Raw genomic sequence first — 24767 nt, 5'->3', positions numbered from 1 at the left:
TGTGTCAAACAAACAAAAAGGAAACAGTTTTGTGGTTTTGTTTTTGGTTTTTTTGAGACAGGGTTTCTCTGTGTAGCCCTGGCTGTCTGTCCTAGACTCACCTTGTAGACCAGGCTGGCCTCAAACTCACAGCAATCTGCCTGCCTCTGCCTTCTGAGTGCTGGGATTGAAGGCGTGTTTTCCAAGGAGCCCCACCTCCAAAGTCTTACAAAGCCATGTCTAACAGACCACCCCAGTGTGACGTGGGCCACCAGCAGCTTTACACAACCCTAGTCCCAGCTTTCTGATTCATTTTGTCCTACAGATTAAAAAAGTGAAACTACACAGATCACATGGGGCACACAGGACTCCTGGGCACATATAATTTCCTATCTGGTCATGAGATTTGAGTTCCTTTCTGTTCCCAGGAAGTGCATGCCTTTGTGTGAGTTTACCCCTTACTATCTGACAATCAGTCTGTTATCATGATTGGCATGCCCACTTAGTCAAAGTGCTGGCAGAGTTTCGTCTGTTGTCCACACTCTGTTCATCTCCAAGGAATAACTAGGTAATCATAAGAATATATGTCTGAAGAAGACTATAAGAAAAACACAGGATCAAACAGGTGTTTGTGTCAACTGAAGACAGTGAAAACAAACTGATACATCCTTTGCAGTAAGATGCTTGGGCATAATTCTTGCCTGTTCAGCACAGCCAGGTCTGGGCAGTCGTACCTCTGTGCAGATTCTAGGACGATGGACCTCAGTGCAACCTCAGCACAGGGAGGCAGTGAGGGTAAGGTGCACACTGCACACACTGGCTTCTGGCTGCCATGTTGTCTTTCAGCTAGCTGCATTCCTGCGTCACGGGAACACATGTAACCAGCCAGGTTTAAAAACAACAACAACAACAACAAAAGAGCTGCTCTGCTGGCATGGACCTATAATCACAGCTACTCAGGAAGCCGAGGCAGGGGGATTACAAATTCAAGGCTAGCCTAGGCTTCAGATTGAGTTCAAAGATTGAGTGCAATTTATTGAGAGTGTCTCAGAATAATTCATAAAAATTAAAACGAGTCTGGGTTTGCTAAGGATATAGGTCTATGTCAGAGTGTGCTTGCTTGCTATGCACAAGACCTAAGTTCAGTCCTTATGTACCCCATGTGAATGAAGGATACTATAGAGCAGAAGAGGATGTCTGATCGTCTGTAACTGGAGCTACAGACAGCTGTGAGCTGCCATGTAGGTGCTGGGAACTGAACCCTGGATCTCTGGAAGAGCAGTTAGTGCTCTTAACTGCTGAGTAATCTCTCCAGTCATTTATTAATTTGTTATTTATTTATTTGGTGAGTATGGCACGTGTACTCCTGGCAGGGCTTTAGGAAAGAAGGATCATGGGGGAAGCAGACAGGTACCAGAGCAGGAAGGTAGCAGAGCTAACCTGTTGGGCTAGCGAGAAGAGGAGCACATGGCCGGATCAGCGTGGATGGAAGATAAAGAACATAATCAAGTATTTATGGGATTATGGATGGGAGGTAGCCCAGAAAGAAATTATTACAACAGATGCCATGGTATGGAGGCCTGGGAGGTAAACATAGTTCAGGAGGTAACATCTGCCGTGCCCCAGGTGAAATAAGGCTATTCTACAATCTATCAGGTGTTTGTATCTTTATTGATTGTGCCAACAGGTTAAATAATAGTGCCAAAATAAGTATAGGTATACTAATATTTAGACCTTACTCTTAAAATAACAGTAACAGTTCCCACAGCTGAACAGTGAGTGTACAAACATTCATCATCATGCTCTGCACAACAATTTATCAAGTTTTTAAGAGTGCTTGGGGGTGGGGAGCTGGAGAGATTGCTTAGCTGGTAATAATACCTGTTGCTCTCACAGAGGACCAAAATTTGTTTTCCAGTATCCATATTAGTGGGCTCAGAAACACCTGTAATTTCAGCTTCAGGGGATTTGGTGCCCTCTTCTGGCCACAGAAGGCACTCACATCCATGTGCACATACCCACACACACAGAAATAAAAATATAAAATAAAGTTGTTGGTCGTTGGAACCACCACAAGCAAGCAGAACCAGGTGTCGTATGTGTGGCCTGCTGAGCCCACCTTCCTGTCTTGCATCAAGGAGCGAGTCCGCTACAGGAAGGGACCCACTGTGGAGACCAAGAAAATCCAGCCTCAGCTTCCAGATGAAGATGACAATCAGAGCGACAAGGAAGGCGAACAGCCTCAAGTAGTAGTTTTAATAAAGGGAGACCTAACAGCCAAAGAAGTCATGAAAATTGAAGCAGAAATAAAGGCTGCCAAAGCAGATGAAGAGCCACCTCCAGCTGATGGAAGAATCCTGTATTCAAAACCAGTTAAGCGTGCCTCTGACGAAAAGTGTTCAGGGTTAATAATAGCCAGCTCCAAAAAGAAGAAAACTAATAAAGATGATGTAAAGAAGCAGAATTCACCTACAAAGCGAGTCCAGGACAGCCAAGGCTACACAGAGAAACCCTGTCTCGAGGGGCGGCGGGAAAGAAGAATTAAGTTAGAAAGAACTCACAGAAATAAATAAGAAATAGCAGCCTCCTTTCTTTTGACAGTGATGATGAAAATGAACAAGTCCTGACATTGTGGACTTGGTTTCCTTTGAAAGCAAGGAGGTAATTTTTAAAGTATTAATTTTCCTATATCTTAAAGTAACAATTTCCACTAGTACTACAGCTTTATTACAGAAAACATCAAAAATACTGGAACCAATTTCCTGAAATCAAACCCATCCATCAATGCCCCTTTGTCTGAAAATGCTAGACATTCACTGCTGTTAGATTTTATTACCTCCCACCTATGTATGGGTATATATGCATATATATATATTGTATTTTTAAACAAAACTGAGATTTTTATATATGTTCTTTGTCCTGAGTATTACTTAGAATTATGTTGCTAGAATTTTCTGAAGTTGCTTATTTAAAAATCTAACATCATTAATAGCTCATAGAGAATTTCATAATAGATTTGTCATATATATATATATATACATATACATATACATATACATATACATATATATATATATATATATATATATATATACATTGAAAAATAGTTTTGTGTTTGAAAACTGGTTTGAGTTCTGGTCCATTTCAGCCTACCACTGAATTTACTATTAGTGTCTCACTCATCACTTTAATGAGCTGTATAAACACAAGCTGGAAGTAGATTAGCTGAGCCAGAAGGCCTGAGACTGAGCTGGAGAGGGAATCCTTTAGTGAATCTGAGAGATTGGGCAGCAACAAATGAATGTCCGTGCAACGACTGCCTTACTCTGAAAGGCTTTAAGCTCTAGGAAAAGTCAATTTTTTGTACTGTTCTAACTCTAGCGGGTACATATCTTGGGTCCTTATCCTCTCTCTCTATATGCATGATATACCATACATAGTATCTAAATATCTATAAGTATATACATTATATATAAGTATATAGTATATACTATATAGTATCTCTCTATATGAAGATTTATATATACTGAAATTATATATATACTAAGATTATATATATTCAAATATATATATATGACATCTTTATGTTCTTTTATAGTCTCTTGTTTTTGTTTTTCGGTTTTTTGGTTGTTGTTGTTGTTGTTGTTGTTTGGTTTTTCCAGACAGGGTTTCTCTATGTTATCTTGGCCATCCTGGACTCGCTTTGTAGACCAGGATGGTCTTGAACTCACAACGATCTGTCTGCCTCTGCCTCCCGAGTGCTGGGATTAAAGGTGTGTGCCACCACACTTGGCTTATAGTATCTTGTTGTTTGGCCTTTAAATTCACACAGTTTTGACTACATTTTCACATATAAAATACTTTAATAGTTTCTAGAACTAGCATGTTGTAGTCTTCAGGGGAATGTATTTTAAGGAACAGGAAATATGCCATTCTTCAAGATACGCTGCTTTAATTTACTCTTTTCCTAAGATCCCTCCCATTACTAAGATTCTATTATTTTATGATATAACCAGTTCTAGAAGCTTGCTTCTCTTAGCTGAAACACTAAGATGTGGGACATGAAACCTGTAGAACATAAGAGGTAAGCTTTGCGAATCTGCTCAACAGAGGCTGGGGGCAGAAGAGGTTCAATGCTCCTAGGTGACGCTGGTTAGGTTTTGGAGATCATAGGTCAAAGAGAAAGAACTCAGTGGCAGGGAGACAGGTGTGTATGTTCTTAGCATCCATATAAAAAGCCAGGTGTGACGGTGTGTGCTTGTAATCCCAACACTGGGGAGGCAGAGACAGGAGGATCCCTGGAGCTTGCAGGCTAGCCAGTCTAGCCAAATCCAAAACTCCAGGTCCCAGTGAGACACTCCTGTCTCAAAAAGCAAGGTGGATGACTCTAGAGGAAGGACACCCAAAGTAAGCTCTGGCCTTTACATGCATCTGGTTGTCAGTCACATGATGTTTCACAACTGGCTTTCAAGAGAGAAAATTCCTGAGGGAGTACTTGCCTATTTTCTTAAGAGTCTCATCCTGGCCCAGGTATCAATACAAGTGGGAAAGCACAAATTGGCTCTGACAGCATATGTGTACATGAATAGAGGTTTTATTTTATTTTATTTTTGTTTTGTTGGCTGTCCTAGAACTCACTTTGTAGAGCAGGCTGGCCTTGAACTCAGAGATCTACCTGCCTCTGCCTCCCAAGTGCTGGGATTAAAGACATATGTCACCACCACCTAGCCTATGAACAGCATTTTTTTTTTAAATGGACAGATCAATCCAAGAGTGAGTTTGTGAAAACTTGTTTCTTCATTGAAATATAAGAAGTCACAGTGGAAACAGTTCTTATTGTGGCTCTGGTTAAAAAGTCTAAAAGTCATGGTTACAAAGTGTTGTATTGCCTTTTTAAAAACAAAGCAGACATGTAATCTTAGTGCTTAGGAGAATGAAGCAGGAGGATTGAAGGATTCAAAGCCAGTCTGGGCTACATAGGACCACAGTGTCTCAAAATACTCCTCAAAAATGAAAATCTTAAAAAAAAAAAAAAAATCCCACAAAAAAGATGCGTGTGTCTGTAGAGGAGGCTGTAGAGGCAAGAAGACCTAGTGTAGAGGAATTTTAATGGAGCAAAATGGCTACTCTGGCCAGAATACAGACACACCCTTAGTACACACCTTTAATCCCAAACAATGAAGGTAAAGTTAGTTTGTAGAAGGAAGCAGCAAGGTTGGAGTTCATTTGTGAGTTCAGGGCAGGTCAGCAGAGGCAGTTGAGGCCAGAGATGAAGAAGGTGCCAGAAGATTAGAACAGATTGCTAGAGTTAGTGTGAGGCCAAGCAGAGCAATTCAGTTAGAAGCTAAGAGAAGCTGAGTTTGAGCCAGAACAGCTGAATTGAACCAGCCAGCCAGAGGCCAGAAAGAGCTAGAAAGGGTGAGCTTATTCAGCAGTAAGTCTGAGGCTTAAAACATTCTAGTTCTAGATTATATTGTATGGAGGGCAGAAGCTTCTAGGAACAGGCCTAGGTTAGTAAGCCTCCAAGACAACAATTACATTGGGTGAATAAAAGTTACTTTTACAACCTAGAATTGCAAGTGGTTGTGAACTGCAGGTGTTGTAGTTTGTAGGTGTTGGCGACCGGACCCAGGTCTTTTGAGAGCACCCCGTGCATTCTAAACTGCTTGGGCATCTCTCCAACCCCACTGAGAACCATTCTTTACCCTTCCGTTCCCTTGCTTCTCGCTTCTTCCCAGCTAAAGGGCTACGACCGTGATCCCCACTCCTACGGCTCTCATTTCTTCACTACTTCAGCGTAGTCCCCAGGGACCTCTGCTGCAGCCTGTTGACCCTGCGCCTTCTCTTTGACCCTGCAGAACATTCAGCAACCTGGACGTTCTCTTTTTGGGTACCTGTAGCCATTCCCAGCAGGTCTCTAAAGCTGCCATTACTCTCCCTCTTCCTGGCTTTTTCTCCCCAAGGCTCTGGCCAAGGCTGTTTTCTCCTTCTATCTGCACTGCTAGGGGACCTCATTCCCATGACTTCATCTTGCCTTCCTCCCATTCACCAGCCTCAGCATGCTGACGATTTTGGTTTTCAGAACACGCAGTTGCTCTCGAGAGCCCCAGGACTTTGCACTAACTATTCCCACAACTCAGAATGCATCCAACACTAGGGTGAATTTATCTTATTTTAACTGCATAAAGAGGTGCTAGACTCAGGCAAAACTGAAGACACTCAACTGTTCTTTGCTTTACTGATAACATAGCATTCAGTTCAATCCTTAGGGACTTCTTTCTTTAGAGCCATTACAGTGGGTGTTGAGAATGTGTAAGGCAAATTCCCTATCTCAACTTAACAACTCAGGAAGCCTAGGTGTAGTTAGAAACCCACTACACCTAATAGCAACCAAGCTAAAGCCACGTACATCAAGGGTTAAATCCAGCTATTCAAGTAGAATCTTGAATAGAAGCTATTCAAGTGAATCAAATTTAGAAAAATGGACAGGAGGAAGAAAGAGAAAACCTCAACAATGAACCAGAACATAAAGTGGTGCTAAGAGGCATGCAAAATTCAAGTTCAAAACAAAATGAAACACAAAACCAGAGAAAAAGCCAACGGCCATGCCAAACATGTCCTTCAAATACAAACATGGAGCCGGGCATGGTGGCACAGGCCTTTAATCCCAGCACTCGGGAGGCAGAGGCAGGCGGATCACTGTGAGTTCGAGGCCAGCCTGGTCTACAAAGTGAGTCCAGGACAGCCAAGGTTACACAGAGAAACTCTGTCTTGAAAACCCCCCAAACAAAAACAAACAAACAAACAAACAACAACAACAACAAAACATGGGCTTGGGCCCATTAGTACATTGAAATTAGGCAGTTTGGCCAGCCGTTCTCAGTACCCTGCATTCTTACTTGTATTTCTGTTTGTACAAAACAGGCCAATGTGAGCAGTGCAGACCCCTGACATGCAGTTACGTTTATTGACCATCCATTCTCCTCAGACTCAAACACCACACTGCCTAAACTGTTTCCTAAGAAACAAACCCCAGCACAGAATAACTGGCGAGTCACCCAGTGTTGATGTGTCCTGGTTACCGCTCACAGGATGGGGTTTCCTTCTGGGACAATAATGAACCGATTTCCTCCACAACTAAGCGAGTTGCTGGCAAAAGATGGCTAAATTCCATTGGCTCACAGCACTGCTTAGCTCTGACCCAAGGCTGCAAAGGAAGCATACAAGATTGGCTCATAGCATTGCTCAGCTCTGATCCACGGAGACAAAGCGGGAGGGTCCTGGTCCCAGCCACATCCGCCCTTATCATCCTTTAGATAGGGTGTCTATCCCAGAGTGACCCAGAACTCCTTAAGTTCTCCAATAAGATCTTCAGAATGACCTTGAATTTATGATACTTCCGCTTCCACCTCGCAAGGGCTGGGATTACAGGCGTATACCCAGGGTCAGCTTGTGCGGAGCTGGGTGGAAATCAACCTGGGCCCTTCTGGCAGGATAGGCGAGCCACACCCCAACCCTGAAAGTACTCAGACGCCCCATTCCCACAGCCAGTCAGCGGTCTGACCGGTGACAGGAAGAGCCCACGGCCCTAGCCGGTAGCACTTGGACGCCCCGCCCCTGCGGTCGTTCGCTGGGAAACGGCCGCGGACTGACCCCGCCCTCAGCCTGTAGCGAGCGAGAAACCGGGACGGCGTCCTGTAAGGGACACACTTCGGAGTTCAGCGCCTGCCACCGGGCTGGGGTGAGTCCCGGCGACTCAGGGCTCAGGGGTATTTAAGATGTCACTGTTCGTTCGACTGTGGACACGCCAATGCGACGTGCGTACAGGGTACCGGGAATCGGTCGTGGGTTAAGGCTTGTCCTCCGACCGGAGTGTCGGGACAGCTCTGCGCCGCGCCACACGGGTGAAGCCTCTCCGCCCGGCCGAGGTCTCCATCTCCAGCCGGGGAAGGGGCGAGTGCCCCTTTGATTCCCAAGAATGGCAAGCCCTGACACAATTGATTGATAGCTCTCTCACACTCGGTGATCTCAGACACGCACTTTAGGATGCTGTGTCATTCGACTCCAGTGTTGAAGGTGGGGAGACGCAAGTTCTCTGGGTTTGGGGGATCACCCTAAAACCTAAGTCATGGTTTTCTTTGGCTGAGCCGGTGAGATCTGCCTGCAGACTGCAGGGACTAGTTATTTAATGCCAGCCTAGGCCTTCTTGACCTCTTTCTGGGCAAGATATCAATTATGGATGTGGTAATAGCAATTCTTGTCTTCTTTTTGCTTTGGTTAGTGCATCCTGAATTGCACATAACTAAAGGTTCAGAGATTTTGAATAAAATGAGAGCTAATGACAAATGCCAGATAGAGGGTCTATGTTTGTCTTTAGGGGTGTAACGAAGACAGATACAATTTTCTTTTCCCAGTTAAAAAGTAACCAGAGTTGGCGAGTGCCTATTGTTGTACAGCCTAGCAGAACTTGTAGGAAGTAAACTGCAGGGAACTCTAGTTTCATTTTCTGGCTTGGTTTCAGTTTGAGTCATCAGGACTAGAGGAAGTAAATATATCACTGGGAAGGGCTCAGTGCAGAGTAGGGGGGCGGATCGAGGGGGGAGGGGGGAGGTCACTCTATCTCTAAAAAACGAGGCTGATGCTTAACATTGCATCTAGTCTTCAGAGGAGTGGCTATTACACCCCCCCCACTTATTTAATTTGGCTGTCTGAAGAAGAGCAATGGTTTCTATCAATAATAGCTAACACATACTGAGCTATTTTCCACAATTTATCCTAGCGTAATCCTCAGGATAATCCTATGATGTGATTTCTACTTGTACAAATAGGAAAAGTAAAATCAATGTTCTCATAGTTTGAAAGCACCGTTTGAGTGGTATTTGCCATTGTTTCAGTTTAGGGTTCTGTGTTTTATTTTTGTGTTAGGGACTGAACCTAGGACCTTGAGCATGTTAGGCAAGCACTCTATTACTGAAACACATCCTCAAATCCTTGTGGTTTAGTTGCTTTTGCAATAATGGGATGGAGCTGGGCGGTGGTGGTGCACGCCTTTAATCCCAGCACTTAGGAGGCAGAGGCAGGCAGATCGCTGTGAGTTCAAGGCCATCCTGGTCTACAAAGCAAGTCCAGGACAGCCAAAGCTACACAGAGAAACCCTGTGTCAAAAAACCAACCAACCAACCAACCAACCAACCAATCAAGCAATGTTGGGACAGAACTCAGGGCCTCACACACAGTAGGCTCGCTCTCTACTCAGTTATGCCCTTAGCCCTTACAAATTATGTAGAGCAAGCCAGGTGGTGATGGCACAGGACTTTAATTTTAGCACTTAAGAGGCAGAGGCAGGCGGATCTCTGTGAGTTTGAGGCCAGCCTGGTTTACAAAGTGAGTCCAGGATAGCCAAGGCCACACACAGAGAAACTCTGTTTCAGAAAAACAAAAATAAAAATGACAACCAAAAAAAATTGAGATAAGGTGTCTTAGTCCCTGTTCTCTTGCTGTGACGAGACATCGCGAGCACAGTAACACTTACAAAGGAAAGCATTTAACTGGAGCTTGCTTCTGGTTTCAGAGGTTTAAGTTCATTGGCTTCACAAAATATTCAGGCAGACATGGTGCTGGAGAAGTGCCTGAAAGTTGTTCATCCAGATCCATAGGCAGCAGGAAGGGAGAGACTCTAGGCCTGACATGGGCTTCTGAAACCTAAAAGCCCACCTCCAGTGAGTGACACACTTTTCCCAACAAGGCCATGCCTCCTAATCCTTTCAAATAGTGCCACTGGTTGGTGACTAAGCATTCAAATATATGAGCCTATGGAAGCCATTTTGTTTTATTTTGTTTTGTTTTTCAAGACAGAGTGAATTGAAGACTCACCTTGTAGACAAGGCTAGCCTTGGACTCACAGCGGTCTGCCTGCCTCTGCCTTCTGAGTGTTGGGATTAAAGGTGTGAAAATGAGAATGGAAACCATTCTTATTCAAACTGGCACACAGGATCTTGCTAAATTACCTAGGCTAGCATCCAATTTGTAATCCTCCTGCCTCAGCCTCCCAAGTGCCTGGGATTACAGGTGTGTGCCACCACACTTGCAATTTTAGTATCTTTAACAGTAAAGTCCATGTAATTTTCTGCTTATATGTTTTTGAAATGCTTCCTGCACTAATAATTAAAAATTTTCATGTGTAAATATGTTATTAAGAATTTAGGGTAAGCCAGGCATGGTGGTGCATGCCTGTAATCCTAGCACTTGGGAGGTAGAGGCAGGTACAGGCAGCCTGGTCTACAAAGCAGGCCCAGGACAGCCAAGGTTACACCCTGTCTCAAACAAAACAAAACAAAACAAACAAAAAACAAAAACAAAAATAAAAGAAAAGTAGAGTAGGTTTTTGGTTATATTAACATTCTGTTCATTTGGTAACCATCAGTAAAGTAATGTAATTTGCATATGAAAGTTTATTGTGAAGAGAAATTATTCATGCTTGTTTTTCTATTTCACTTTTACATAGGGCAAGTTTTCAATTTGAGTAGTCTCTCCATGAAACCTGGGTAAAGCCTTATATACAGAAGAGAGACTCCAATCAGAAGTATCAATAATAAGTTGGAAAAGAAACATGTTGTCCTTAAGCAACCTGCAAAACATCATCTATAACCCGGTAACAGACTTTTAGCAGCTCTTTTTTTTTCCCTCCCTCTAGTAGGATTGATGGCAAATACACTGGGGCCAGGTATGAGCACAATCCAGTTAGCATATATGACATTCCCACTGTGAGACTGATTCTGTCATGGGTGCTGGATGGAAGTAGGTGGGGCTCTTGTTCTCAGATGGAAGGAGAAAGGTGCTAAGAATGGTGGGACAGAGAATCTGAGGGTCATGGGGGTGTGTGGTGTGCCTCCGACCTTAAAAACATAACTTTTAAAGGAAAATGGATTTCTTATTCTACATAGGGTTTTTTTTTTTCTTTTTAAAGAATGTGAGGATCTAATTTTTTTGGTATGCATTGGTGTTTTGCCTGCATGTGTATCTGTATGAGGGTGTGAGATCCAGTGTGGAACTGGAGTTACAGACAGTTGTGACCTGCCATGTGAGTGCTGGATGTTGAACCTGGGCCCTCTGGAAGAGCAGCCACTGCTCTTAACCAATCTCTCTGGCCTCCCTTAGTTTTTCCTTCTTTATTACATTTTTTTACTCTGTGTGTGTGTGTGTTTGTGTGTGTGTCTATGAGAGTGCATGTGCATGTATGTGTATGTGATGTGTTTGTAATTTTATGTGCACGTGACTTGTTTTATTTTGTTTTACTTGGTGAAATAAAGACAGGAACTGTTACCCTTTCATTTTGACCTTATGAGTGTTTTAGTGTTCTTGATTCAGACTGGTGGGAGACCGTCCGTGTTAACTCTTCTTGGAATAGATAAAGTACATATTGTAACGGGTGGTGTCTTTTTTTCTGTGTGGTGTATTTCTTTTGTTAGTTGAACTATTTAAAGCCACAGTCACTCTTCTCCATTAAAACTGAATGAATCATTTGGAAGGCATCACCTTCCTTCTACACCAGAAGCTGTCAAGTGGAACCTGTGGGTACTTCATTATTATCTCCCCACAGATTTTTGTGGGTGTTGTTCTTCTTGACAACACCTTGAGAAGAGAGCAGGAACTTCACTTTGTAGCCCAGACTAGCCTCCGACTTACACCAGTCTCTTTGCCTCCATTTCCCATGTGCAAATTGGGCGGCCACACCTGACTTGTGGAGAGCTCAAGCCACTCTTGATTTCTAGCTGGCCAAGAAGTTAGTGGACTTGAGTCTTGAGTCTGTCTGTCTGTCTGTCTGTCTGTCTCTCTCTCTCTCTCTCACACACACATACACACATACACACATACACACATATACACACCCCTGCTGGAGCTGAGGAGTAGCTCCTTCTGGAACCCGAGGCCCTAGCTGGGAGTCACCAGTTCAGGGTTGTGCTTCTAGCTGTTGAGTTATTGCAGCCAGAGGAGTAACCTTGCCTGAGGCAGAGTCCCGAGGAATCCAGCATGCATGTGCTTTTGGGCCTCTGACATCCTGCACAGTGTGACACTCATGGAGTTGTCTGCTGGGGAAACTGAAGAGCCAGGGTTTTTATCTGGTGCTGGTCATATAGGCACTGTATGTCTCATCTACAGGAGTCCCCCAGACACCTGAAGGGTACCTGCAGTGGCAGCTGTTGCTTAGGGCAATAGGTGCCTTCCTGGGAGCCCAAGTGTAGGCCTCAGGCAGGGACAAGTCTTTCAAGGGTGCCACCTGCTTACTCTATTTGAGTATCTTTCTCATCATTTCTGTTCCACCTTATGTACAAGTTGTGAGCTGGGCATGGTGACTGCCTGTAATCAGTACTTGGGAAGCAGCAAGGCAGGAGAGTCAGGTCAAGGTCATCTCTTATTAGTCTCCCTTAGTCACTGAGATTGGTAATAATTGCCTTGTCAGAGTTATGGAAATATATTTGTAAAATTTCTTTCCCATAGACAGTCCCCTATGTTGGCACCATTGCTGAACAGCTGAAGCCTGGCTCCCTGATTGTAATCCGTGGCCATATTCCTAATGATGTGGACAGGTAAGATTGCTGTGTTGAGTGGAAGACCAGCTGTCTCTCTGTGACTGGAGAGGTCATTTTGATGCTCTGAGGGCCTGCTCTGCTTTCCTAGGAGCCCAGCTGAGGGGTGAGGAGAATGAGTAATGGGGCAAAGGTTACTGGAATGTTCTGTCCTGTTCTGAGACAGGGTCTCGCTGCATAGTCCTGGCTGTCCTGGAACTCACTCTGTAGACCAGGCTGGCTTCAGACTCATAGAGATGAGCCTGCCTCTGCCTTCTGTGTGATTGGATTAAAGGCATGTGCTACCATGGAATTACTGGGATTTTTTTTATGTCATTGCTGTAAGTCTGATTTCAAAAACAGACACACTGATAGAATAGGGGGTTGTTAGCTAATGAGATGTCTCAGTACAGTCTCAATACCATCACACTGTCTCTCAAGAAAGTCTTGGTTTCACTGAGTGCTTACTTTGGGTGTAAACTCAGGGCGTGTTGGCTACTTTTCTTGTTACTTGTGTGATTTAAAGGTGCAGTCTATCCCAGTGGGGACTGTTTGGCAGGAAGAGCAGCTCTACTGTGGTGGCAGGGTCTTGAGGCAGCTGATCTCATTATGTCCCCAGCCAGAAAGTAGAGAGATGAATGGCTGCGGTGCAGCTTACTTTCTCTTCCTTTCTTCCTCCTCCTCCTTCCCCTCTTCCTCTGCTCCCTACCCCTCTCCTTCTTCTTTTTTTCCAAGACAGGGTTTTTCTTTGTAGCTCTGGCTGTCCTGGACTTTCTTTGCAGATCAGGCTGGACTCTTAAAGCGATCTGCCTGCCTCTGCCTCCTAAGTGCTGGGACTAAAGGTATGCACCACCATGCCCAGCTCTCCTTTCCTCTTTTGCATTCAGTCAGGGGCTCTAGCCTTTGGATGGTATTGTCCTCATTCAGGGTAGACCTTCCCTTTTCTGTCAAATCTCTCTGTAAAATGCTCTCACAGACACACCCAGGGGTGTGTCTCCTAGGTAATCCTAAATGCTGTCTAGTTGACAAGGAAGAGCAGCCATCGCAGTCCCATCCAGGCTCAGGTTTGAGTGGCGGACATCGGTAGGGTGTGGAAATGATCTCACAGAGACAGACCGCTGAGCTTTGTAGTCAGTTCTACCCATCAAGATGTGGCTCATATATGTGGGGCAGGCTCATGATCAGGCCCCTCAGCTAGAAAAGCAGTCTCACTTTCATGCTTTGAAAGTCTGGAGAAGTGCGTGCAGCAGGGGGTGAGGTGTGGAGCGGTGTGGGTGACAATCAGGTGCAACTTACTTTGAACAGAATCCCAGACCAAGAGTCTCCCTGGCACTTGCCTTTTGTTCATCAGCAGATCTGTACTCACACAGACAGGCCTAGCATCCTGGGCTCAGGCTCAGGCTCAGTTCCACCTGTGGGGCTCTGTTACTGAGGAGGGAGGAAAGGAAGATGGGCAGGCTGCCCTGTAGATTCTGTCAGGCGTGGTGACACATACTTTTAATCCTAGCACTCAGAAGGCAGAGGCAGACGGATCACTGTGAGTTCAAGGCCAGCCTGGTCTACAAAGGGAGTCCAGGGTGCTGTGGGGTGCTCACCTTTGCAGGCTCACGTGCTTCTGCTTTGCCCTCACCTAGATTCCAGGTAGACCTGCAGCAGGGCAACAGCCTGAAGCCTAGGGCTGACGTGGCCTTCCACTTCAACCCTCGCTTCAAGAGGTCCAACTGCATTGTTTGTAACACGCTGACCAATGAGAAGTGGGGCTGGGAGGAGATCACCTATGATATGCCCTTCAGGAAAGAAAAGTCCTTTGAGATCGTGATCATGGTGCTAAAGAACAAATTCCAGGTAGGTGCTGAGAGAATGTGTGTGGGCGAGCATAGCAGCATCTCTGAAGCTACAGGAGGCATCAGATATGTCACTTTCTGTCCAGATGGAAACATACATCCAGAACACATATACCTTCTGAGGTCTTACTACTTCTAGAAGGGCTAAGTTCTGGATCAACACAGCATCATGTCACTGATAGGGGAGTACATAATAAAAAGCCACCTCAGGGCTGGAGAGATGGCTCAGAGGTTAAGAGCACCAGGTGTTCTTCCAAAGGTTCTGAGTTCAATTCCCAGCAACCACATGGTGGCTTATAACAACCTATAATGAGATCTGGTGTCCTCTTCTGGCATGCAGGCACACATGCAGACAGAATACTGTATAGATAATAACTAAATATTAAAATAAAATAAAACCCCACCTGAAGCTGGGCAGTGGTGGCACATGTCTTTAATCTTAGCACTCAAACTCTGTGAGTCCGAGGCCGTCCTCATAGTTTGTCCAGGACAGGCAGGGCTCTTGTTACACAGAGAGACCCTGTCTCAAAAAAACAAAACAAAAACCCACCTTGTACACCAGAGATCCTGTGGCTGCAGGAGCCTGTGCACATTCTGGTCTGGGTCCTGTGGGCATTGCTCTCTGGAGCCCTCCCTGCCCATCAGTTTGTGGTTCTCTGCCCTTTAGTCTTGGTCAGTATAGCTGTACCTGTCATGTTGCCCTGGTTTGTTGTATGTGAGGATTTTTAAAGCTCCATGAGAGGCCCTACTGTGGGCTGCTCATGTCTCCCTCCTGGACTCTTGACACCACCTGGCATCTGGAGGCACTGTGCAGAGGACTCACAGATAGAGCACTTTAGCATCACAACTGTAGACCACTGAGGTTGCTCCAACGCAGTGATAAGAAATCTCAGATAAGTCAGAAAGCTCACTGTGTGCCTTTTGGGTTTTTTTTTTTTGGGGTTTTTTTTTGTTTTGTTTTTTAAAACAGAGTTTATCTGTGTAGCCTTGGTTGTCTGGAACTCACATTGTAGACCAGCCTGCCCTAGAAGTCAGGGATTTACTTACTACTACCTCTTAAATGCTGGGAGTAAAGACATGCGCCACCACCAGCTGCTGCATGCTTTCACTTAGTGAGCTCAGCTTATACTTGTCCTCTCATATAGGTGGTTCTGTTAGAGCCCTGAAAGAGGTTGGAGCAGCAAGTAGGCAAAACTAACCTATATCCTAGGCTTCCAGACCTTATGCATGGCTCTTGGGGTCTTGAGCATGGTTGTCTCCTGGGCACATATTTCCAAATGTGCCTGGAGAGATGACCCAGGCACTTAATCCACAGGATGCAAAAAGTTCAGGATTTCTGCTACTGTGGTAGCTACTTTCAGCCACAATGTGAGCAGAGACCCATGAGCAAAATAGGCCTGAGGAGACATATAATTCCTTCACTTATTTTTGTGGTGCTGGAGGTAACACCTGGGGCTTCACACTGTAAGCAACTGTTCTACCAGGGCTCTGAGGGTGCTGCCTTTGGTGTCTCTCCAGGTGGCTGTAAATGGAAAGCACACCCTGCTGTACGCCCACAGGGTTGGCCCAGAAAAGATAGACACACTTGGCATCTATGGCAAAGTGAACATTCATTCCATCGGGTTCAGCTTCAGCTCGGTGAGTGCCCTTCCACATGTGCCTGCGGGTCCTCTGGGACGGTGTTTTCATATTCAGTCAGACCAAACGGCAGAAATTTAATTTAATTTACCTCTTCCATTTAGATGAAAAGTAATATAAGTGTCTCAGACTAGTTAGTTCTGCTCACTAGCCAGGCTCTTGTTGTTGGGACCTCAAGTCTAGAGTGAGCCTACCAAATGAACACCTTTTTAGCTGGGTAGTGTGTATCTCCAAGACAGTTTCCTAAGCATTTGAACTTATCTTTTTTGGGCATTGCTACCTTATTCCCAACGATGTGAACAGTTTGTACTCTCAACAACTGTGCCCAGCTGCTCATGTTCTTATGAACATTAGATCTTGTTCTCACCGCTCTTGACAGTTTAGGGGACTCCCAGGATTAGGTTGCATTTTTAAACATATTCTCAATAATTTTTCATGCTCGGTATCACTGATAATTTTTTTTATTGTGTCCAGTATTTTGAAAAGGTTTTCTGGTGTATGTTAAAATTAGTCCATGATCTTTTTGCAGGATTTACAGAGTATGGAAACATCTACTATGGGAGTGACACAGATAAGTAGACAAAATGTAAATATTTTATGAACCAGCAGTTTAAATTTTTTCTTAGTAAAAGGAAGGCTCTTCTTTTTCTTTAATTATGGAGTTTTCTGCATGCATTCTGTATTCATGTGTATGCATGAATATAGAGGCCAGAAGGCAATTCTAGAGGTCTTTATCAATTGCTGTACAACTTCTTAATGTTATTTTTGCATGTATATATATGAAGTATATGCATATATATATGCATATTCACATGTGTGTTGGCATATGTGTGTGAAAGCCACAAATAGACATTGGATGTCTCCCTTGATTGTTCTCCATCTATTGAGGCAGAAGCTCTTGGTTGAACCCAGAGCATGCTACCTCAGCTAGTCAGTAGCCAGCTCCCTCTAGAGCTGTGGCCTATGCCAGGACCACAGGCGGGCCTGCTTGCCTGCTCAGCATTTACGTGGGTGCTGGGGATTTGAGTCCTCACACTTGCTCTGCAAGTGCTTAGCCTCCGGATCATCTCCCCGACTCTTCCACCTTATTTTTTTTGAGACAGGATCTCTCACTGAGCCTGGGACTCACCTATTGGCTAGACGGGCTGGTCAGCTAGACCTAAGGATCCTCCTTTTTCTACCTCTTTAGTGCTGGAGTTACAAATGCACAGCTCTCATGCTTGGCTTTTACTTGGCTGCATAGCAAGCACCTTACCAACTGAGCTATCTCCCTAGCTTCCTAATTAAGCTTTTAATGTGACATCAGGATAGAACAGTCAGTCAAGAACCAAGAAGCATACTGCTTTATGGTGTTGGGCACTGTTTTTGTTGACATGTAGCCGATCGGTTTAAATGACCACCACTCTGGTGCCATGTGAAAAGCATCCCATCTCCCTGGCTTGTTGAGAGGTACTGGAATAAAGCATCAGTAAATACTGAGCATCAGGCGGACTGCAGATGAACCCTCTGCTTCCTGAGGCAACAAGAACAGTTTTACAATTGACACTTTACTGTTCCTAAGAAAGCAAGGCCTTACCCTGGTCTGCACATCCGTGCCTGCAGGCAGGAGAGCACATCAGTGTTTAGACAGTTCTTGGGGAGAACAGGTAAGATATGATTGGAGTTCACATGTGTACCTTTGAACGACTACTAATTTATGGATGGTAAAGTATTCACATGAAGAAGGATGCTGGACCATGTTGCTCTTCATAAATCCAAGGTGCCTGCCATGAAGCGCCTGTGTACAACTCCCATGCCTGGCTGCTACCTACGTGCATAGCAAGCACCTTACCAAGGCAGAGGGCACAGATACATGAAGCCCCAGCAAACTGCTCCTTTACAAACCTGTCAGCCTGCTCTGGAGAGGTTTCTCATTTTACTTTCTCTTCCACCAGATACAAAACTCTGGCAAGTCCCAGCTGGTGAGTATTTTTGCTTGTATTACACGTGGGCTTTGTACATGACCCAGAGCATGAACAGCTGCACCTTGAAGGCAGCTGCATTCCTTCCACATTTTACTGTAGAGCTGTTTCCTGTAGCCTTGTAATAAAGGAGACATTTCTAAAATTGTATACAGAACATTTGACACCAAGAACATAGGCCAACTGTCACTCACTCACGCCAAAATCCCATCTCCCAGATCTTTGTCTAAAGTTCGAAGAGCCAACAGTTTAACTCTGTATGGACATTTTAAATTAGCTGCTACATGTCACCTCTGCTCCTAGTAGAAGCTCAAGGCAGCCCCTCTCATTGTACTTTCCCTGGACAGACATGTCCTTAGCATGTGCCTGAACCAAACCACTCATGTGGATTGCTGGTCCCATTAGACAGAATGACCTTAGGCCTAATGCACTGATAGCTCTACTGGCATGTCACATGCAGAAAGGGTCAGGTGACACCCATGTCACCATCCTGTTCTGTAGTGCACAACAATCACCGAGTGTCTGTTGCAAGCCAGGCTGTGCTTTTCAGGGGGACCCAGATGAGATGAAAGCAAAGGTCCGTCCCCCTCCTAGGGTTCACAGACTCTTAACCCTGCCTTCGAGTTGTTGAGAATTTTCCCACAAGGTCCTTTCTGAAGATGCCTCATTTTGACTGTGGCCCCTTTTCAGAGCCTGCCATTTGAAGCAAGGTTGAATGCCCCCATGGGCCCTGGACGAACTGTTGTCATTAAAGGAGAAGTGAATACAAATGCCAAAAGGTCAGTATGGCTGTATCAGTGCCTTATGGGCTTGGGGTGTGTTGGTGGAGCTGGTGTTGCTTTCCTGAATGGAGAGAACATGACAGCACAAGGTCCCACTAAGGAGCTGTTGGCCAAGTTGGTATTGAGGGCAAGTTCTGGCTGAGGCCTCTTCTGGCCAGGTAGGTGACATTTTTGTGCATGAGGCCCCTCTTGCTTAGGATAGCCTCAGTGTTACCAAATTTGGGGGCCATACCCCAAGAAGCCAGGTTCAGCTATCCATCCTTAAGGAGCCAATGAAAACAGCCAAATTAATAGTGAACAGCAGAAAAAGGATCTACTCAAGTGTGGCCACCGGGGTGGGGTGGGGTGGGGGAGAGAGAGACAGAGAGACAGAGAGAGAGACAGAGAGACAGAGAGAGACAGACAGACACAGAGAGACAGAGAGACAGAAAGAGACAGAGAGAGACAGAGACAAGAGACAGACAGAGAGACAGAGAGAGACAAAGATCCAGTGATCCCCTCAAGTCCATCTTCAGGATCCTGTAGCAAGACTACAGTTTAGAGGGCCAGGGGTCTGTGCATCTAAGCAGTCCCAGCCAAGATGTGGCCCCACTAGATGTCAGTCTCATCTGGTTAAGTGCTCTGACAAGTTGCAAATATTTTGCAGGCAACGAGTTCTCTTTCTGATTGGTGTTGTTTCCTTCTAGCTCGAGAATCCTGGGAAATCCCCTTTTCTTGGGGTCCATTGTTTCGACAGTCTGATAGAGGGGGCACACATGTCTCTCTTTACAATATCTTCATTTGTGCCAGGCCAGTTGTTCCAGGTTAGGTTTCCTTTCTGTGTTGTGGAACATTGTGCTTTAAGAATCTTTGCTGGGTCAGGCATGGTAATCTAATCCCAGCATGCGGGAGGCAGAGGCAGGTGACTCTGTGAGGCCAACTCTTGAGACACACACACACAAAATGATTCCAGGGGTGGGGCTGGGGGATGGCTCAGGAGGTAGTCAGGGTTACCAGTACCCATGTGAAAAAGCTGCGTATAGTGATACATAGCTATAACCCCAGCACTAGGAGGCAGAGACAGAAGGTTCCCAGGGAAGACCCTATCTCAAAAAATAAGGTAGAGGGGCCAGAGATTTGGCTCAGTGATTTAAAATGTGTGCTGCACCAATGCCTAGGAGTTCACAGTCTCCAGTAACTTCTGCTCCAGGGGATCTGGCACCCTCTTCTGGCTTCCACAGGCACCTGTGCATAGCTATGCATGTATGCATAGTTAAAAATAGTCAAATGAATCTTTAAAAAATGAGTTAAGTTAGAAAGGTAATGGAAGATATGATCCAATGTCAACTTCTGGTTTCTGTGTGCAGAGCCACCCCCATGTCTCTCTCTCTCTCTCTCACACACACACACACTTTTTCCAAGAAGTCCATATTCTTGAAAGCTTTTCCTTGGTAGTAGCATGCTTTTAAAACGGGTGTGTGTGGAGCTGATTGGAGAATGCCTGCATTGAGGGGTCCTGGAGTCCTGCACCCCAAAGTGCTCACGGGATTCACTTGTTCTGAACCACCAATTGTTGCTCAGCTGGGTCTCAGCTTTAGCACTGATCCGTGGCATGCAGGTTTGGAGATGAGAGTCCCCCCTCCCCATGTTCCCATGTGCATGTAGTTCAAATCTTAGCTTTTTCCCCTTTCTCTTTAAGCTTTAATGTTGACCTAGTGGCAGGAAAATCAAAGGATATTGCTCTACACTTGAACCCACGCCTCAACATGAAAGCATTTGTAAGAAACTCCTTTCTTCAGGATGCCTGGGGAGAAGAGGAGAAAAATATCACCTGCTTCCCATTTAGTTCTGGGATGTACTTTGAGGTAAGCTTATGGTTTGGTTTGAAATGGGACAGGAAAAAGAATCCTGAGAACACAGTAAAGTAACTTATTAAATCAAATCCAACCCCTGTGTTGGGGTTGTATGCTGTTGTTCACTGACCATGGAGGTTGTAATTTGAACACAGTGCCAGTACGCTGGGCAGAGCAGAATACTTGACATTTGTTGTAGTTTTAATGGCTGTGTAGCCCCAAGTGCTGGAACTACAGTTAGACTATTATTTTGCCGCGTGCGCAGTCCTGCACATGTCCAGGCCAGAGGTTGTTGTTAGGCATCTTCCTGTCTGTGACTCTCCCCATTTTTTGTGTGCTTGCACTGTCCATGGCCTCCACAGTTCCAGAGGGCAGGATTTCTGAGAGCTGGTCCTGTTGGTACGTAGTCAAGGGCTAGCATACAAGACCCTTGGCACCAGAAGGCATGCAGTTTCTAGACTCCTGTCTCCTTGGGATGTGGATGCTGGGCAGCTGGCTAGACTTCTGGCTTAGGTGACTACCTCTCCTGGTTTCTTAGAATCATTAGTTTAGGTCATGCTTTACATTTTAAACTCACTTTAAACCAGTGGTTCTCAACCTTCCTATGCTGCGACCCAGTAATCCAGGGTCCTCATGTTTTTTTTTTGGTGACCCACAACCATAAAATTGTTTTTGTTCTTATTTCATAACTGTAATTTTGCTATGGTTAGGAATCATAAATATCTGTGTTTTTCCAATGGTCTTGGGCAACCCTGTGAATGGATCATTTGTGAGGTCATGCCCCACCGGTTGAGAACCAGTGCTCTAAACTAATGAGTTCTCAAGGACTCATCAAACTCATTTTTAAAGCACAAACAATCAAGGAGACCAGAAGGTGGCAACTTGACAGTACATTATTTCCAAGTTCGAGGGTAAGGAAGTACCCTAGTGCTTGGAGAATGGGCGGATGCGGACTTGACATGGAAGGTTCCTTGAAGGTATAGGCATTAGTTGTGAATTCAGAAGGCTGAGCAAGAGCTGGAAGGGCCTGGTTTAGAGCAGTTTGAACAAATCACTAGAAGTGTGAAGTATGGCTCAGGGTTTGTAGTTGGCAAGGGACAGTGTATATGGGATGACCCGGCGTGCACAAGAGGGAGACAGGGTACCTCTAGAAGGAAGTTGGTCCTTGTGGTGGAGAAGAAACCAGTATATAACTTGGTTTCAATCTATGATGCTGAAATAAAAAGGTAATAATTTTCAGAAAAGTGAAAATTAAAATATTTACCTCCAATCTGACTCATAATTTAGAATATGCTATTAAGACTAGATGAAGCCAGGCTAGAGATGGCTCAGTAGTTAAGAGTGTATACGCTCTTTCAGAGGACCTAAATTCAGCTTCCAGTCAGCACTCACAGTGGGAGGTTCACAATTACCTCTAACTGTAGCTCCACGGGATCAGATTCCTCAGCTAGGGTGGGTATCTGTACTCATGTGCACATACTCCCATACACATAATTAAAACTAACACAAATATTTAAAATAATTAGGTGGATACCATTCCAGACATTTTTCTGTTGGGACACTTCAACTCCATACTCCCCAAAGCCAGGCATGGTGGTGCACGCCTGTAATTCCAGCACTTGGGAGTCAGGGGCATGCGGATCTCTATGAGTTTGAGGCCAGCCTGGTTTACAGAGCAAGTCCAGGACAGCTAGGGCTACACGGAGAAACCTTGTCTTGAAAAATAAAAAATCCATGCTCCCACAGTACTTGGACTCGCTTCCCTTGCGAGCTCTCGAGCTCCAGCAGTGATTACCCTCAAACTTGTGACTTTTCAGTATGTTGTCCTGAGGTTCCTGCAGATCTTTCCATGATGCTATTCCTTTCAATTAAACAGGAGCTTGCACTTCAAATTTCCTTACCCTGATTCTGTGTGTGCACAGGCTGCACTATGATTCAGTGCTTTATTCTTTAAGGCAAGGTTTCGTACTGAACCTGGAGCTTATGTTGGCAGCCAGCAAGCCCCAGCAATCTTGACTGCACACCCGCTCCTGCTGTAGGTGACAGGTGCTTGGGCGGCCCAGCATTTCACTTGGGTGTTAGGATCCAAAGTCAGGTTCTCACATTTGCTTCTACAGCAAGTGCTCTTATCCACTGAGCCATCTCTCCAGCTCCACTCTTAAAACCAGTCATGCAGGCAGAGCCCAGGGCCTCACAGGCAAGCACACTGAGCCACTAAGTTACATTGGCTGTGCCAAAACATCTCACTGTCCCTGCATCAAGTGGAGCTCACAAAGCCATCAACTTCACTCTACTGGACGCTGTTAGGCCACACAGTGTGGCTATCCCCAGTCTGAAGGCACAAGTCCAGGGCTGTCAAAATGTAGCCAGCAAAACTTCAGTCTTTCCAGCTGTCACTTAAGGAGGGTCTCTGCTTTTTGACATTTCTCCTTCTAGGCAGGTGCCTAGACTCTGGGTTATGCAGCTTCCTGTTTTTGGTTTGCCTGTGTTTGGTTCTTACTTGCTGCTTTTTGCATTTATTTGATACAACAGGAACCTGTCAGGATTACAGCTGACTTCTTGCCCTGCCTCTAAACCTTCTTTTTCCTGCTGAGCCTTTCAACAGGAGGCTGTGTATCATGATTTGGGATTTGTTAAATATACCTCACCCAAGATCCCTTCTAGCTGGTTGAACTTGGAATTTCCCCATTCTTGGGGAGACAGCTCAAGTAAAAGATATTTTCCTGATTCCCTGTGTGGTCAGTTGTATTACATGCTCAACAACCTTCCCCCCACCCCCACCCCCATTCTGATTTCCTGTGCAGGGCCATCAAACTGTCCTTTTTAATGAGTGGTACAATCAACGGCCCTGCTGGCCTTGAGTGTGCAGCAAGGTGCAGGATTAGGTGTTCCAGCAGGTTTTCTATTAGGCCAGTGCTCTGAAGGATAGGCGATAGTGATGAATCTGCCTGGATGCCAATTACTGTACAGAGCCTGGGACTTGGCCCTGAAAAGCTCTTTCCAAAAAGGTAGAGGCCAATATGCTCCGAGCAAGGACAGGGTTTAAGATTACTAAGTAACTTTTCTCTTTACCAAGTGTCCCAAGCTGCTGGAAACTCATCAGATGACATGGCCAGGACGCTGGCATTGAGGCAGGATAGTCAGGGTCCAAGGCTCAACTTCTCAATCAACGGGCAGGGGGCAGCGACCAGCAGCTTTCTGTAATTCTCAAGAATGAGGAGAGATACTTGCCAGTCTTCTGAGAACCAGGAGCAGAATGGGGGTAGGAAACTACTGAAGGAAGGACCTGATAAGACACACGGAGGCTCAAACAAAGATGCCACCATGATGTACTGGGGATTTGGGTCTTCTTTGGAATTACTCAGAAGGAAGTCAATGGTAGAAGGCTGGGGACATTTCTCCAAGCTCAAAGCAAACTAAATGGTTTTCCTTTTGACCCTCTGTTAGTATAGAAACAGCATGAAACTTAAACCAAAGGTGTCAACTAATGGTACATCTCCTTTCTTTTCAGATGATAATTTACTGTGATGTCCTAGAATTCAAGGTCGCGGTAAACGGTGTGCACAGCGTGGAGTACAAACACAGATTTAAAGAGCTCAGCAGTATTGACACACTAGCAGTTGATGGTGATATCCGTTTGCTGGATGTAAGGAGCTGGTAGCTACCACGATTGCTAAAAATCCCGAAATACAGCAAAATGGCTTATATGGTACTGGCCATGTCAAATGCATTTTGCTTTTATCACACTCTTCATATTGTTAAATTAAGCTCATACAACATCAAGTCCTACTGGTGTTCTCAAGCCTGGCCATGCAGCATGGCTACGTCTACATTCAGAAGAACAAATCTGGGGCAATCACAGCTGACGGCCAGCGAGGCTCTGCACACTGGGCCCCCTCTTGTAAAACCATACTCAACAAATATTTAAGTGCCTACTCTAATATATTTCCTGTGTATATTCTGAGCTGGGTATAGACACAGCAGTGACCTGAACTAGTGCGGTCCCTGTTCTCGGGCACTCTCAAGCCCACAGTCTCCTACTGCTGTGTCTTCCTGCTGGCACTGCATTAACCCCAGTGGGGGCTTCTGCAGTTAAAGTCAGAAAAATAGACTAATGGATGGAAAACACTACTTCCCTTGTGATCCTTTTCATAATCAACATTCT

At 45.1% G+C, this 24767-nt stretch overlaps 1 protein-coding gene and 1 pseudogene across 3 annotated transcripts; both read left to right on the top strand.

Moving 5' to 3' along the window:
• The first annotated feature begins 1372 nt into the window (after window positions 1-1372).
• On the top strand, window positions 1373-7887 carry LOC127186895 (uncharacterized protein KIAA1143 homolog; annotated as a pseudogene).
• On the top strand, window positions 7562-24642 carry Lgals8 (galectin 8). 3 transcript variants are annotated; one of them, XM_051167749.1, is made up of 10 exons: window positions 7562-7720; window positions 10484-10630; window positions 12478-12566; window positions 14180-14390; window positions 15908-16027; window positions 16557-16598; window positions 17959-17988; window positions 18679-18767; window positions 20449-20614; window positions 24114-24642. In XM_051167749.1, exons 2-10 carry the CDS (start codon window positions 10589-10591, stop codon window positions 24261-24263), a joined length of 939 nt encoding a protein of 312 aa, XP_051023706.1. In that variant the 5' UTR covers window positions 7562-7720; window positions 10484-10588; the 3' UTR covers window positions 24264-24642. The 3 variants fall into 3 exon arrangements, with proteins under 3 accessions (XP_051023706.1, XP_051023689.1, XP_051023698.1); XM_051167732.1 differs by having other exon boundaries at window positions 7563-7720; window positions 16557-16613; window positions 17962-17988; XM_051167741.1 differs by lacking the exon at window positions 7562-7720 and adding an exon at window positions 7742-7796 and having other exon boundaries at window positions 16557-16613; window positions 17962-17988.
• The last annotated feature ends 125 nt before the right edge of the window (window positions 24643-24767 follow it).

The sequence above is a fragment of the Acomys russatus genome, chromosome 3, assembly GCF_903995435.1.
Source record: "Acomys russatus chromosome 3, mAcoRus1.1, whole genome shotgun sequence".
Taxonomy (NCBI): Eukaryota; Metazoa; Chordata; class Mammalia; order Rodentia; family Muridae; genus Acomys; species Acomys russatus.
This window is presented reverse-complemented; position numbering and strand designations above follow the sequence as displayed.